A 13,259-nucleotide genomic window follows, 5' to 3' on the forward strand; every position below is an offset into this window, starting at 1 on the left:
TGTGTGTATATATAACATTCCCAACTGGTTTTTTTTTTTTTTTGGCATGAATGGCTTTCCCTGATGGAGTTTATGTGCAGTATCTTAATTCTAAATTTGTCTTAACTTTTCCCCCTTCAGTTTAATGAGTGGTGTTAAGAATAATGTTGGAAGAGGAATCAATGTTGCCTTGGTAAATGGTAAGAATAATTATTTTACCTTACAAGTATGGTAGATATAAGAGTATAGTGGTATATAGGTATATTTATATGGCCCAAAATAAAACAGACTCTTATATCAAGAGATCAGGTAAGAAAGACTCAAGCTTGACATTAAAGCTCTCCCCCGACCCTCCCACAACATCAGCTATGAGTAGAGATGAGACACTGCATTTCAGTGTTTATATCATGTTCTCTTAGAAGCATCCAACTTGCTGTGCAGCGTATAGAGAGCCTCCCATGAGATTGTCAGGGTACAACATTATCTAACAATTGATGAATTCTTGCTGTAGATATTGGAATCCTAACGTAATATGTCAGAATGATCTCTGTTCGTTTCTAAGGCAAACCATTCAGTATCATGGTAATCCAAGTCTATGCCCCGATCAGTAACACTGAAGAAGCAGAAATTGAACGGTTCTATGAAGACCTACAAGACCTTTTGGAACTCACACCCAAAAAAGATGTCCTTTTCATTATAGGGGACTGGAATGCAAAAGTTGGAAGTCAAGAAACACCTGGAGTAACAGGCAAATTTGGCCTTGGAATACTGAATGAAGCAGGGCAAAGGCTAATAGAGTTTTGCCAAGAGAACACACTGGTCATAGCAAACACCCTCTTCCAACACCACAAGAGAAGACTATACATGTGGACATGACCAGATGGTCAACACCAAAATGAGACTGATTATATTCTTTGCAGCCAAAGATGGAGAAGCTCTATACAGTCAGCAAAAACAAGACTGGGAGCTGACTGTGGCTCAGATCATGAACTCCATATTGCCAAATTCAGACTTAAATTGAAGAAAGTAGGGAAAACCACTATTCAGGTATGACCTAAATCAAATCCTTTATGATTATACAGTGGAAGTGAGAAATAGATTTAAGGGCCTAGATCTGATAGACAGAGTGCCTGATGAACTCTGGACAAGAGGTTTGTGACATTGTACAGGAGACAGGAATCAAACTATCCCCAAGAAAAAGAAATGCATAAAAGCAAAATGGCTGTCTGGGGAGGCCTTACAAATAGCTGTGAGAAGAAGAGAAGCGAAAAGAAAAGGAGAAAAGGAAAGATATACCCATATGAATGCAGAGTTCCAAAGAATAGCAAAGAGATAAGAAAGCCTTCCTCAGTGATCAGTGCAAAGAAATGGAGGAAAACAATAGAATGGGAAAGACTAGAGATCTCTTGAAGAAAATTAGAGATACCAAGGGAACATTTCAGGCAAAGACGGGCTCAATAAAGAACAGAAATGGTATGGACCTAACAGAAGCAGAAGATATTAAGAAGAGGTGGCAAGAATACACAGAAGAACTGTACAAAAAAGATCTTCATGACCCAGATGATCACAATGGTGTGATCACTCACCTAGAGCTAGACATCCTGGAATATGAAGTCAAGTGGGCCTTAGGAAGCACCAAAGAATTGATGCTTTTGAACTGTGGTGTTGGAGAAGACTCTTGAGAGTCCTTTGGACTGCAAGGAGATCCAGCCCATCCATCCTAAAGGAGATCAGTCCTGCGTGTTCGATGGAAGGACTTATGTTGAAACTGAAACAATAGTACTTTGGCCACTTGATGCGAAGAGCTGACTCATTTGAAAAGACCCTGATGCTGGGAAAGATTGAAGGCAGGAGGAGAAGGGGATGACAGATAATGAGATGGTTGGATGGCATCACTGACTCAATGGACACGAGTTTGAGTAAACTCCAGCAGTTGGTGATGGACGAGGAGGCCTGGTGTGCTGCGGTCCATGGGGTTGCAAAGAGTCAGACACGACTGAGCAACTGAACTGAACTGAACGTGATATAGACTGACACGAATGCGGGTATGTAGAATGACAGAAGGTGCTGGAGTATTTCATATGGTGTGGGGTTGAATGAAGAGTCAGAGTCAGTTGTAATTTTTCAGTATTGTCCACACTGAATCTTGAACATCTCAAGTGTTCTTGAAAAATCACATCTGAATATATGAACCTGTGAAATGAGACCCAGCTGCATACTTCTCTTTTTGGCACAGTCACCCTCTGAAGAGTCACCCTCTGGGGAGAAGAGAATCCACACCCACCTTCTCTAGTTCATACTGTAGGAAAATAATTTCTATAGCTTTCACAATGAGAGAGATATTTTTGTTTCTAGTTTCTGCATTTTCCTTTGTATAAAAGATTCTATGCATATTTGTCCAATTGATAGCAAATAAAACGTTTTAAAAGAAAATTAAATACAAATTTTTTTTGCAAGATTGCTTTAATAACAGAAAATAGCATGGATTCATTTTTTTTAAGGTTTATGTATTTGTGGGTAATTTTTAAATAAGGGAAGACAGTAACACATAAGGATGAAAAATATATAACTTTAAATTTGAATTGTCTAAAGTCAGTAGTAATTTCTGTTTGCTACTCTTCAGCTTACAAAATTAATGAGAAAGTCCTATTCAAAAATCACCCTTTTAGAAAAAAATTTTAGATGCATGCAATTCAAATTTTAAGTATTTGTCATAATAATTCTCTGCTAATGGATTCACGTTGGACAAGATCATATGTCTTATACAATGTAGAGTATATTTCAGTTATGTAATTTGCTATGAATTCAATCTCTTTTAGGCAAAACGGGAGAACTAATAGACACCAGATATTTTGACATGTGGGGAGGAAGTAAGTATAAATTACGTGTAACTGTTCTGTTGCTTGCACTAAATCATACCAATATAATGTAGTCCGTTGATGAGAAAATAATGGTACTATTTGGTTTTCATTTTGTTTCTTTTCACTGAATGTCCAGCTCATATTTAAATGATTAGTCATACCGGATGCACTTCACTTTTTTATAAAAATTGTTGGTGATGTGTAATTAAGAGCAGTCATAATCACACTTGAGATTTGTTAAAGTCTGAGTCCTGTTTTCTGCAGGACAACTAATTCAAAGCTTTAGGCTGCTTTGGGTTTCTGTCTGAAATTTCTAAAAAAAAAAATAAGTAATTTGAAGAAGGGCTTAACCAGTGTAATCGTGTTGACTTCACTGAATTGATTTTTTTGCATAAAATTTTCAGTCTCAAAACTAAGTTCATAACCAGGATTATTATTCAAATAGATGAATATTTGAGAGAAGGAGTAGAATTTTCTTTCCAGTTTACTGTACTTAGAGCAGTCCACAGATAATCTTCCTAATTTGGCAGTTCCAACGAGCAGGTGGAAATTAGTCACCAGCCTGCAGAGGGAAGGACCTGGCACCTCAAAGAAGGTGGTGCCTGAAAGAGAGACTTCTTCCTCAAGTCTAAAGGAAGGCCAACACTGATTTAACTGTTGATTCTTTTCTAAGTTGAGGCTCTCCCCTGCACCTCCTCATCCACTTTACGAATTCCCTGGAAGCCAGCAGTTGTTAGGCTTCCCAATTTTATCTTGTTCTCAGACCATTGAGCTTTTCTAATATTTCTTCAGCCTGTAATGAGATGCCATGTATTATTTATTTTTTAAATGAGATCAGAACTTTTCATGGTGTCAAAACATGTATGTTGTCAACTTAAAATGTGTCATCAGTTTTAGATTCTAAAGGAATAATTGTTTCTAACAAAATTTATCACATGGAAAACCTCTTCTAAAACTGTTGTTGAAATCAGTCATGTGACCGGAAGCTCTGGTATTTCATCTCAGGTCAGCAAACTACGCTGAAAATACCCCTCAAATTTAGAAGTAGTTGCCATCTTTAGTTTTAAATAGAAGTTATTTGTTAGCTGCTCTGTTACATTTTTTTCTGAATTAAAAACACTATTACTTTAAGATAGAATCCAGTTTTAGAGAAATCTTTGGAACCTTTGCTGTGGAAAGAAACTGAATAGTTTTGAAGTAGTATTAGACTTGGGCATTTAGGAATCTGACATTGTAAGGAGTTCAAGATGTAGAATGATTTGTATTGATAGTTCCCAATCAGCCTCTTTGGTATCACCAGTTTATAGTCACCAACATGGTTTAATCCTTTGTGAATCTTAATACTGCAGATGAAGCAGGTAATGACTACAATATTTGCCTTAATTAGCTTGACTTTTAGTGATAACTAGCTTACATTTCTTCCCCTAGTTTATAGTAGGTAGATATTCCCAGAAGATTCCTTAAATCACTATGGATGTATGTACACTTGTCCCACAGTATCTGCAGGGGACTGGTTCCAGGACCCTCTACAGATAGCTCGTAATCTTCAGGTGCTCAAGGTCCATAATTGGCCCTCCGTACCTGCAGTTCTGCATCCTCGGATTCAACTAAATGAGGATCACATGGTACTGTAGGATTTATTGAAAACAAATCTGTGTATAAGTGGACTCCTGAGCTCAAACCCCTGTTGTTCAAGGGTCAGCTGTGTACATATTTATATATATATTTTTTAATTACAGATCCTTTTGTGCAGTAAATAAAAGTTCTCTTTTTTAGAAAAGTATCTGTGCAAACAACTTTACATATACTCAGGGAGTCCATGAACCTTTCTCCTGTCTCCTAAACTTCTTACTTGAAATCATGTCATACTTTAATATGCTATGGATTTTTCATTTAGCCCCTGGAGTATCAGTTTGAAACACACACAGGGTGAATCAGAATTGGGAAATTTTAAGTTTATATGAAACTTAATTTTTATCCTGTTCATAAGATTTCTCTTTTGGTTTCTCTACATTAGAAATTATCAATTTACAAACACTTCATTTTTTGTACTGTTAAGTTCTAAGAGATTATCATGATGGTTAGTCATTAAAAAAAAAAACAAAAACACTTAACCCTTTCTGTTTTTTTTCAGATGTGGCCCCATTTATTGAGTTTCTGAAGGCCATACAAGATGGAACAATAGTCTTAATGGGAACATATGATGATGGAGCAACCAAGTATGTAAATTTCAAAATATATGCAACTTTGCAGATCTATAATTTATAATAACATAAGCAAAACATTTTCAACGAAAAAATTTATAAAACAGTCAAGTAATCCAACTTTCAGATAAACACGGTTAACTTTTAAAAATTTTACTTTCTGTGTAATTATCATTCATCTCTGATTGCGAAATTAGAGTCACATTGCACATAAAGTTTGCTATATTCTTTTATGTTCTGTTTTTAACAACTGTAAATTGTTTTCTCTGACAATAATATTCTTTAGTACCATTTTCTTATGGCATTTCCCAAAGTGTGTCTGTCCTGTGAAACCCCAGTCCTTTAAAACTGTAGTGGCTCTTCTAATCTTTTATCATGTTAAGTTTCTAGGTCATTTTACCCTCCTGGTTGCATTTCTTGGGCATTCTCTAGGTGATCATTGTCCCTCTTAAAATGAAGCCCCAAGTTGGCCATAGTGTTCCCGAAGTGGTCTGGCCAGTACAGGGTACAGAGGAGGTGCTCACTCACCATGTTTGAGAAATTACGGTTAATGTTCATGAAGACTAGTGATGCATTCATGTTCTTTAAGCAGTCATGTCACAGTGTTCGTCAACTTAAAGTCTCAGATCTCTTCATTTGATCTCAGAGGTTTTTTTTTTTTTTTAATCACTGACAAGTCAGGTCCTTCTCCCCATTCAGAACTTGGTTTTGTTTAATGTGAATGAAGACTTTATATTCATATATCCTTGTTAAATTTAATTTTGCTGTTATTGGCCCACTTGGTCTTGATGCTGACATTTGTCCTATGAGATTTCCATTGTCTAGGCTTTGTACTCTCTCCAGAGTCATTCAGATTTCTAAATCTAAGTCATCAATGATAAACATGTTTACTACAGGCAGTGTGCCACCAACTGGAGACCACTTCTGAGGGATTCATCTATTAGCCAGCTGCAGAAACTACTTTTTAGTTTCCAATGTACTCTAATAGGCATACTGTCCAGTTGCTGTTTAATTATTTAATTTTCTGAGACTGTCAGATGCCTTCTTGAAATTCATGGATAATGCTAATTATAATACCCTGGCTTACTGCCCCAAAACTGTGTATAAAGCTGAAAGTATGAGATGATGTTTACATGGCTTTATTAATCTAGCCCCCTTCCTACTACTCTTTCTCTTTTTTTTCTTATTCTTTCTTTAATACTCACAGGATCTCCTTCTTGTAATCCATTCTAAAATTTTGCTAGGAGTTAGATTTAGTTTTATTGAATTATTGTTTTTAAAAATTCCCTTGTTTTTTTTAAAAACTGAAATATTTAACTTTTAACGTCTTAACGTCTTCACTTTCCATGATGCTTCTAAAATAACTGACATTACCTTGAAGATTATATTAACAAGTTCCTTAAGAAATTAAGGGTGTCACGTGTGGGCCTCGAGGCTTAAATTTAAAGTACTTACTATGAACATTCCTGAGCCACTCTTCCCTTTTTATGTTGATCAAAGAGTGTTTGCCTCCTTGGAAAAGACAGTTGTGTTTTGATCTCGATACCCTATCATTCTCCTGAAACAGTGGATCCCCTCATTATTTATACTTGGCAGCAAAATTTCTCTCTGTGGCCTTTAGTAGTTTTATGAACCTCATCTCATTTTGAGCACTCAGGTCTTCCTGGTAGTAGTATTAAAAGTGTTGTCATTAGTAACATGGTTTGCCTTGTATTTTTGCACACTCCTTTTCTTAATTTGAACCCATCATGGGATAGACATGGACTCTGGCAGTTCAAACCCAGATTGTTCCAGGGTCAGTTATATATCTCCAGAATTAATGCTGTGTATAAATGTATTAGTTACACTGCACTGCCTTTTAAAGAAATGGGATATTTTGACATCTGCTATATCAAGCACTCAAAATATTGACTGTGTTGCATGGTTTTCAACATTTCTTTGAACCATGAAATCATCTTTTATTTAGTTACATAGAAGATAGCAAAAAAGAATAATAAAATTCTACATAAGCAGATTAGAAAACTTCAGAAATTGTTGAGGAAGTTGTCTTGTTATAAACTTCTAGTTAGCTAGACACAGGGACATATGGCATGGGTACCCAAGCCCACCCCCAGGTTTGGTTATTCACTGGGAGGAATTCAGGACTCTGCTTATAGACCTGCTCACTCAGGGCTACGATTTGTTACAGCAAAAAGATGCAAAGCAGAATCCGCGAAGGGCAGCTAGTTCAGAGCAGAGTCTGGAGGGAACCAGGGCACCAGGCCTGAGTTTCCAAGAGTCTTCTCCCAAGCGGAGTGACACAGAACATGCTTAATTCCTCTAGCAAGAGATTGTGACAACACTGGGATGTGCTGTCCACCAGGGAAGCTTATTAGAGCTCACGGCCCAGGGTTTTTACTGGGAGCTGGTCATGAGGCACCGTCTGCCTTATGCATCCCCAAATTCCAGATTCCCAGCCAGAAAGTAGGTGTTTCGTATAAACTACTTTGTTTGCACAGTTTAGACACATGAGAGCCATTCTGATCAGTTATGGGAATGGGGAACCTTCCCAAATCCAAGCTTCCAGAGCCAGCCAAGGACCAGTCTTGCTCTTAGGCCTTTCTAAGCCCTGCTGTAGTAATCCTTTTCTGCTTAGGACCTCAGGGTATTCTCAAGGGAAAGTAAGGAAAGATGAGCAGAATCAAAATGGAAAGCTCAGTTTAATGTTGCTGCTAGATTGGTTAGTTTATTCATGCAGATCAAAACAACAACTTCTATAATTTGGAAATGCAGAAGGAAAAATGACTGTCCTTCATTATATTTCTTAATTGTAAAGTTTTTTAGATAAGAAAAAATTGCATGTACTTCTGGCAGGCGGCCAGGCCTGCATTTGGATAACCACCTACTATGAAGGCATTTTTTGTGTATGAAGCAATCTCTTGGCATTTGTGAACCTAACATTCAGCTATTTACAAGCAGCCCTGAAGCCTGCACCCTGAGGTGCAATTTGTGATTTTTCTGAGATGTAACTGACTGAATCCCGTAGGCCTTCCTCCAGGAGGTTGTCACTAGGCTGCCCTAGTAAGCACGACCTCTGTTCTGCACCATTTATTCTAGATAAAGCAGCAAAATTCACTACTAGTGCTGATACCAGTAAAAAGTTCTAATTAAGGGGCCAGCAGTAGAACATTTGAATAAACTAAAGAGTGGAATGTAATAGTCTGCAGATCCATGACATACTAACACTGTTCAGAAGCAAATAAACAGTTCAGACAATACTTTCAGGGGATGTCCATCTACTACAGAAATTGCTTACCAAATAGGCAGATGAATGAAAGTGATAGCAATTCATGTAAGGACGATTACAAGAAACACAGCTACAGACCCACTTTGGGGAGAAAGCCAGACGCAAATATGTGTAGTTGTGTGTGAAGGTGTCAGAATCTTCAGAAGCTGAGACTTCACTGGTCCTTTTGCACAGCCATTTCATTTATTTTGATTTCCCTTGGTTATAAATGCATCACTTGATATAGTTATGAATCTGAAAGACTAAGTATTCCAGGTCTGCCCCTGATTTTCTCACCGATTCTTATGACCTTTCCCAGGAGGGCAGTAGTGCCCAAGCTGTGGTTAAAACAGTTTCACTGCCCCCTGGATGTGACTAATTGTGAAGGGCTAATGACATATGTAGCTCTGTCCTGTTCATGAAGCTTTTTTTTTTTAACATAAAGTATCCTGTTTATCTTCAGGTTAGTTACGTGAGAACTGCCTTGCCAGTTTCAGATACTTCACATAAAATATTTAATGCCCTAAAAATATTTGAAAAACTTGAGTCATTTTGCAAACATTTGAAGTTAACAGAAAAAGTCAGGTCTCTTATATTTGCCTGTAGAATTGAGTATAAACTCACTGTATGTCAAATAAAATTATTTTTTAAATGTTGTCAATCCCAGTCAGTAATCAGGACTTTCCTATTGATAAATGTGTTATTATCTCTTCAGGCAAAAATTACTGTTATGAAGTAGATATAAGTAAACCTAGTATTAGAAACATCCAGATTTCTATTAGCACTTACCTTAATTCTACTCAAATGTAATTTACAAAGAGTTTAGTGGAGATTCAAAGTGATTTTTAATTTTACAAAGATGTTGACTACTTAAGATCTTGTATTAACCTGAATAGGTATCTACTGACAAAAAATGACAGTTTCCTATTTTTATTTGATGGAATGTAAATGAAAATGAACTGTTGTTGTGAAATTAAGACACAAATAAAGGTACTTCTAAATAGCATAAGCTAGAAATTTATTTGCTAGATTTCATAACTTTCATCATTAAAGAATTCAAATAGTAGGAATGTTACTCTGATAAAATTTATTTTTTTATGTTCTCTTATTTAAGCCAGGGTTTTCTCATTTATTTCATGGTTGTATGTTAAATATTGTAAGTGTATCAGTATTCCTTAGACCACATACAGTACACTACGTTTACTGTATCATTCTTTTTCTCTTCTTCAAGACTCAATGATGAGGCCCGGCGGCTGATTGCTGAATTGGGGAGTACATCTATTACTCATCTTGGTTTCAGAGACAACTGGGTCTTCTGTGGTGGAAAAGGCATTAAGACAAAAAGCCCTTTTGAACAGGTTAGTGTCTCAGACTTCATAATTAATGGGCAACAGCAATTGTGTGAAACCATTCACTATGTATTCCTATCCCAGTTATTTGCAACTTAGATAAAGCAGACATTAAATATGTTTCCATAATATATTTCCATATTTTTTCATAGGTTCCTGGCAATCAGTTATTTGAAATAACCATGATACTATTTTAATTTTAAAATTTAAAAAAGTCAAATTCTACATGAAATTTTTTTCCTATGTGACAATGCATTGGCCTATGATTACTTGTATCATAAGACCTTTAGGAGGTTGGTTATTAAAAATTTTAGCTGAACTTTTGATATTAGAATCAATGAAGTACAGATATACTTTAGAACTTAGTAGAATGTAAACTTATGTTTGACTTACAAAGGATCTTTAAAGACCATCTGTGGTGTTTTGTTCTTTCAGTTCCTCTTTGAAGGTCTGCCACTGTATGCCAGACCCCAAGCATTGCTCATTTAATATCTTGAACACTAATTTATATGTTGATAGAAGTGTTACTGAAATGAGTATACTTAATTATGTTATTGCAGATATGCAGTTTGCTAAAGTACTATACTGTGGTTGTGTTCCAACAGCACATAAAGAACAATAAGGACACAAATAAATATGAAGGATGGCCTGAAGTTGTGGAAATGGAAGGATGCATTCCCCAGAAGCAAGACTGACGTGGAGAAAACCGAAGGGAGCACACTTTCACTGTTAGTGGGAAAACCCTACCAGAAAAACTACATGTAAATATTTTAAGAGCATGCAGCCATCTCGGTGTGTGCATGTCCATTATCTCTTTTGATATCAGGATTATTTATTGCTAACGTAAATAGCTGTCTTTGTAAATAGTCATCATAATGAGCAAATCACTGAACCATTTTCAAGCACATCTCTCTAATGGTACAATTTCAGACCATGATGCTAATGGCATCTTTTAATTCTAAAAGCATACCAATGGCTAACTGAACAGATATGAAAAATATATTGATATATACTAGTCGCTGTGAAAATCTATCATGGAACGATATGGATTTTAGGGAGCAGACTTTGTTTTCTTTTACATATATATATGTATATTGCCTTCTGATGATAGTATCTTTTAAATTAAAAAGATATTGGGCTGTAATGTTACTTTACAGTCTGACTCCCCTGTTGTATTTCTTTTCTTAGTCTTTCTCTTCCCTTCCCAAGAAACCTATAAATAAAATAAGAAAACATATCAAATACATGAAAAGCACAACAGAATTCTTTGTTTAATGTACACAGTACAAAGTAAATATATAAATGTAGATGGCATTCAGGACTGTAGCTTGATGGATTTTGTGTTAGCAGTGTGAATAACTTGATTTTGCATAAGCTATTCAGAGTGAGGCAGGAGGGGGCAACTCCCCAGAGCTGAGGAATCTGGCCAGGTCCCTTCCCCAGCCTTAGTAGGTCATTCAGGACAGCATATTAGTACAGTTAGAACCTTACTGGCCTAAGTTTTCCTTATTTAATTGTTCTCAGCCTTGGCCAAGTGGTTTGGAAAGAGGCGCACTTTAATGTCACAATGATTTTAGATTGTAAACCCAAAGATTCTGTATTTACTTTCATCTGATTTCTGATAGTAATTTTTGCCTGAAAAGATAACAACATATTTATTTATCAATAAAAAAGTCTTAATGAAGTGATTGGGACTGTTAACAGTTAAGAAATACTTTTATTTGATACACAGTGACTTCATACCCAATTCTACCTAAAAATATAAGAAATCCAACTTTTTTGTTAGCTTCAGATGTTCAAAAAATGACTCAAGTTTCTTAAAATATTTTTAGGGCGTTAAATATTATGTGTGAAATATCTTAAACTGGAACATAAAAAATGTAATCAACAAACTGCCACTCACAGTAAAAGGCAGCACTTCAATTTTGGATCTAAATTTTAGATGCCTTACGTAAAGAAAAACTAAAAGCAGTATTTTTTATTTTGCTATAAACTGAGTTGGAAGTTATTAAATATCAATGAGTTTTGGGGTACTGTTTCTTCCCTCAAACTGAATGTAATTCATGAATCAATGCACCTTACACATCTAAGCAATTTTTGTAAACTTTTCAGATTTTTGGTGCTGATACAGTAAATCACTTTCAGCATGTGTATTTTAACATTTCAAATACTTCCTGTGATTCTGTAAATTAAAAAAATAGCTATTTTACAGTTCCAGGGATTGTGAAATAAGTGTTGCTTTTTTTTTTAAGTAATGAGAATAAATATTCTTGATTTTGCATTTGTGATTTTTTTTTTTTGTATTATCTGGCAAAGTAATATACCTACAGAACTTCACATTGAGGTTTTATTGTCCTGCTTAACATGCAAAATTTAAGTCATTCCTGTGGTTAAACACACTAATATCCTCAGGATATATCTTAATATGGATAGAATTTAAGTATCTAGATGACAAGACTTCTGTTTCAAGATAAGGACTAACATGATCACGTTAGAGGTGTGTAAAATGCCAAAAGATTGGTTATTTAATTGCTTTCATGCAGTTTGCTATTGTTTCAATTCTGTCTTGTATGGTTTATGTCAACATAACTTTGAAAGCAATAATTTTACTGTATTTTACTTTCAGATAGCTTTTAAAAATCAGCATTATAAATGCAACAATGCTCATTTAGTGTTCAGAATTTTCATTAAAATCAGAAACTTAGCATTGACACTTTGGTCTTTTAAATGGTGTTTAAGGACTTAATGGATGTGTATTTTTTATTTGTAATCATAGATACAGTCCAAGACAAGTTTATTATGATATGCCTGTTAAAATGCAGTAAAGACGGTAGGAAAAAAGTGTTATCTGGGGAACTGAAGAAAAATTGAGCCAGAATCTTTATATTCCTGACTTTGATTAAAATTTATCATTGTTCTTTCTGTGTTGTGTTCATTTGCAAATGAATTATCTGATATTTTGTAATTTTTTTTTGCCAGATGAAGCTCAATGCCTTTAGCCTGAAATGCACTTTATACTTAGTTTATACATATTATAAATAAATTGACCCCTCCAAAAAGATGATAGTTTCATTCAATTTGGTTGACACGCCCCATTTTTAAATGAAAGAATGAGAAATGTGCCGTGTTCAGTTAGGAAAGCAGTTGAAAGTAGAAATGCATTTAGAATATTTTTAAAAATGAACGTGAAAGGGGAAAAATTGCTTGTGTTGATCAGGAAAAAGATTTGCCACTCAACCTCTTCAATTGGGCCTTCTATAGCAATAAGTACATGTAAACGAGGAGTGGATAAGGTACCAGAATTTACTTTTTTTTAAGCATTACTCAGAAGCATTCCCAGCAAGTCCCTTCCCAGGGTGACTCTTCTTTTGCATACCTGGTTTTTGATTGTTACATGCCAGTATCTAGTTAATCTCTGTTTCCCTCAAAACTCCCTTGATTTTTTTTTAAATTTACTTATTTTTAATTGAAGAATAATTGCCACTGATGAAAGAAATCAAAGATGACACAAACAGATGGAGAAACATACCATGTTCATGGATCAGAAGAATCAATATAGTGAAAATGAGTTTACTACCCAAAGCAATCTATAGATTCAATG

At 35.4% G+C, this 13,259-nt stretch overlaps 1 protein-coding gene across 2 annotated transcripts in view; it reads left to right on the forward strand.

Moving 5' to 3' along the window:
* The window catches only part of FAM3C (FAM3 metabolism regulating signaling molecule C), a 54,121-nt gene extending 41,546 nt beyond the window's left edge, over positions 1-12,575 (forward strand). For both annotated transcript variants that reach the window (XM_070369324.1, XM_070369323.1), the window contains exons 6-10: positions 121-179; positions 2,799-2,849; positions 4,975-5,059; positions 9,541-9,667; positions 10,264-12,575. In XM_070369324.1, coding sequence (XP_070225425.1) covers positions 121-179; positions 2,799-2,849; positions 4,975-5,059; positions 9,541-9,667; positions 10,264-10,353 — 412 coding nt within the window. In that variant the 3' untranslated portion in view covers positions 10,354-12,575. The remainder of the gene's footprint in view (positions 1-120; positions 180-2,798; positions 2,850-4,974; positions 5,060-9,540; positions 9,668-10,263) is intronic.
* Positions 12,576-13,259: the final 684 nt, after the last annotated feature.

Source organism: Bos mutus, chromosome 4, assembly GCF_027580195.1.
Source record: "Bos mutus isolate GX-2022 chromosome 4, NWIPB_WYAK_1.1, whole genome shotgun sequence".
Classification (NCBI taxonomy): domain Eukaryota; kingdom Metazoa; phylum Chordata; class Mammalia; order Artiodactyla; family Bovidae; genus Bos; species Bos mutus.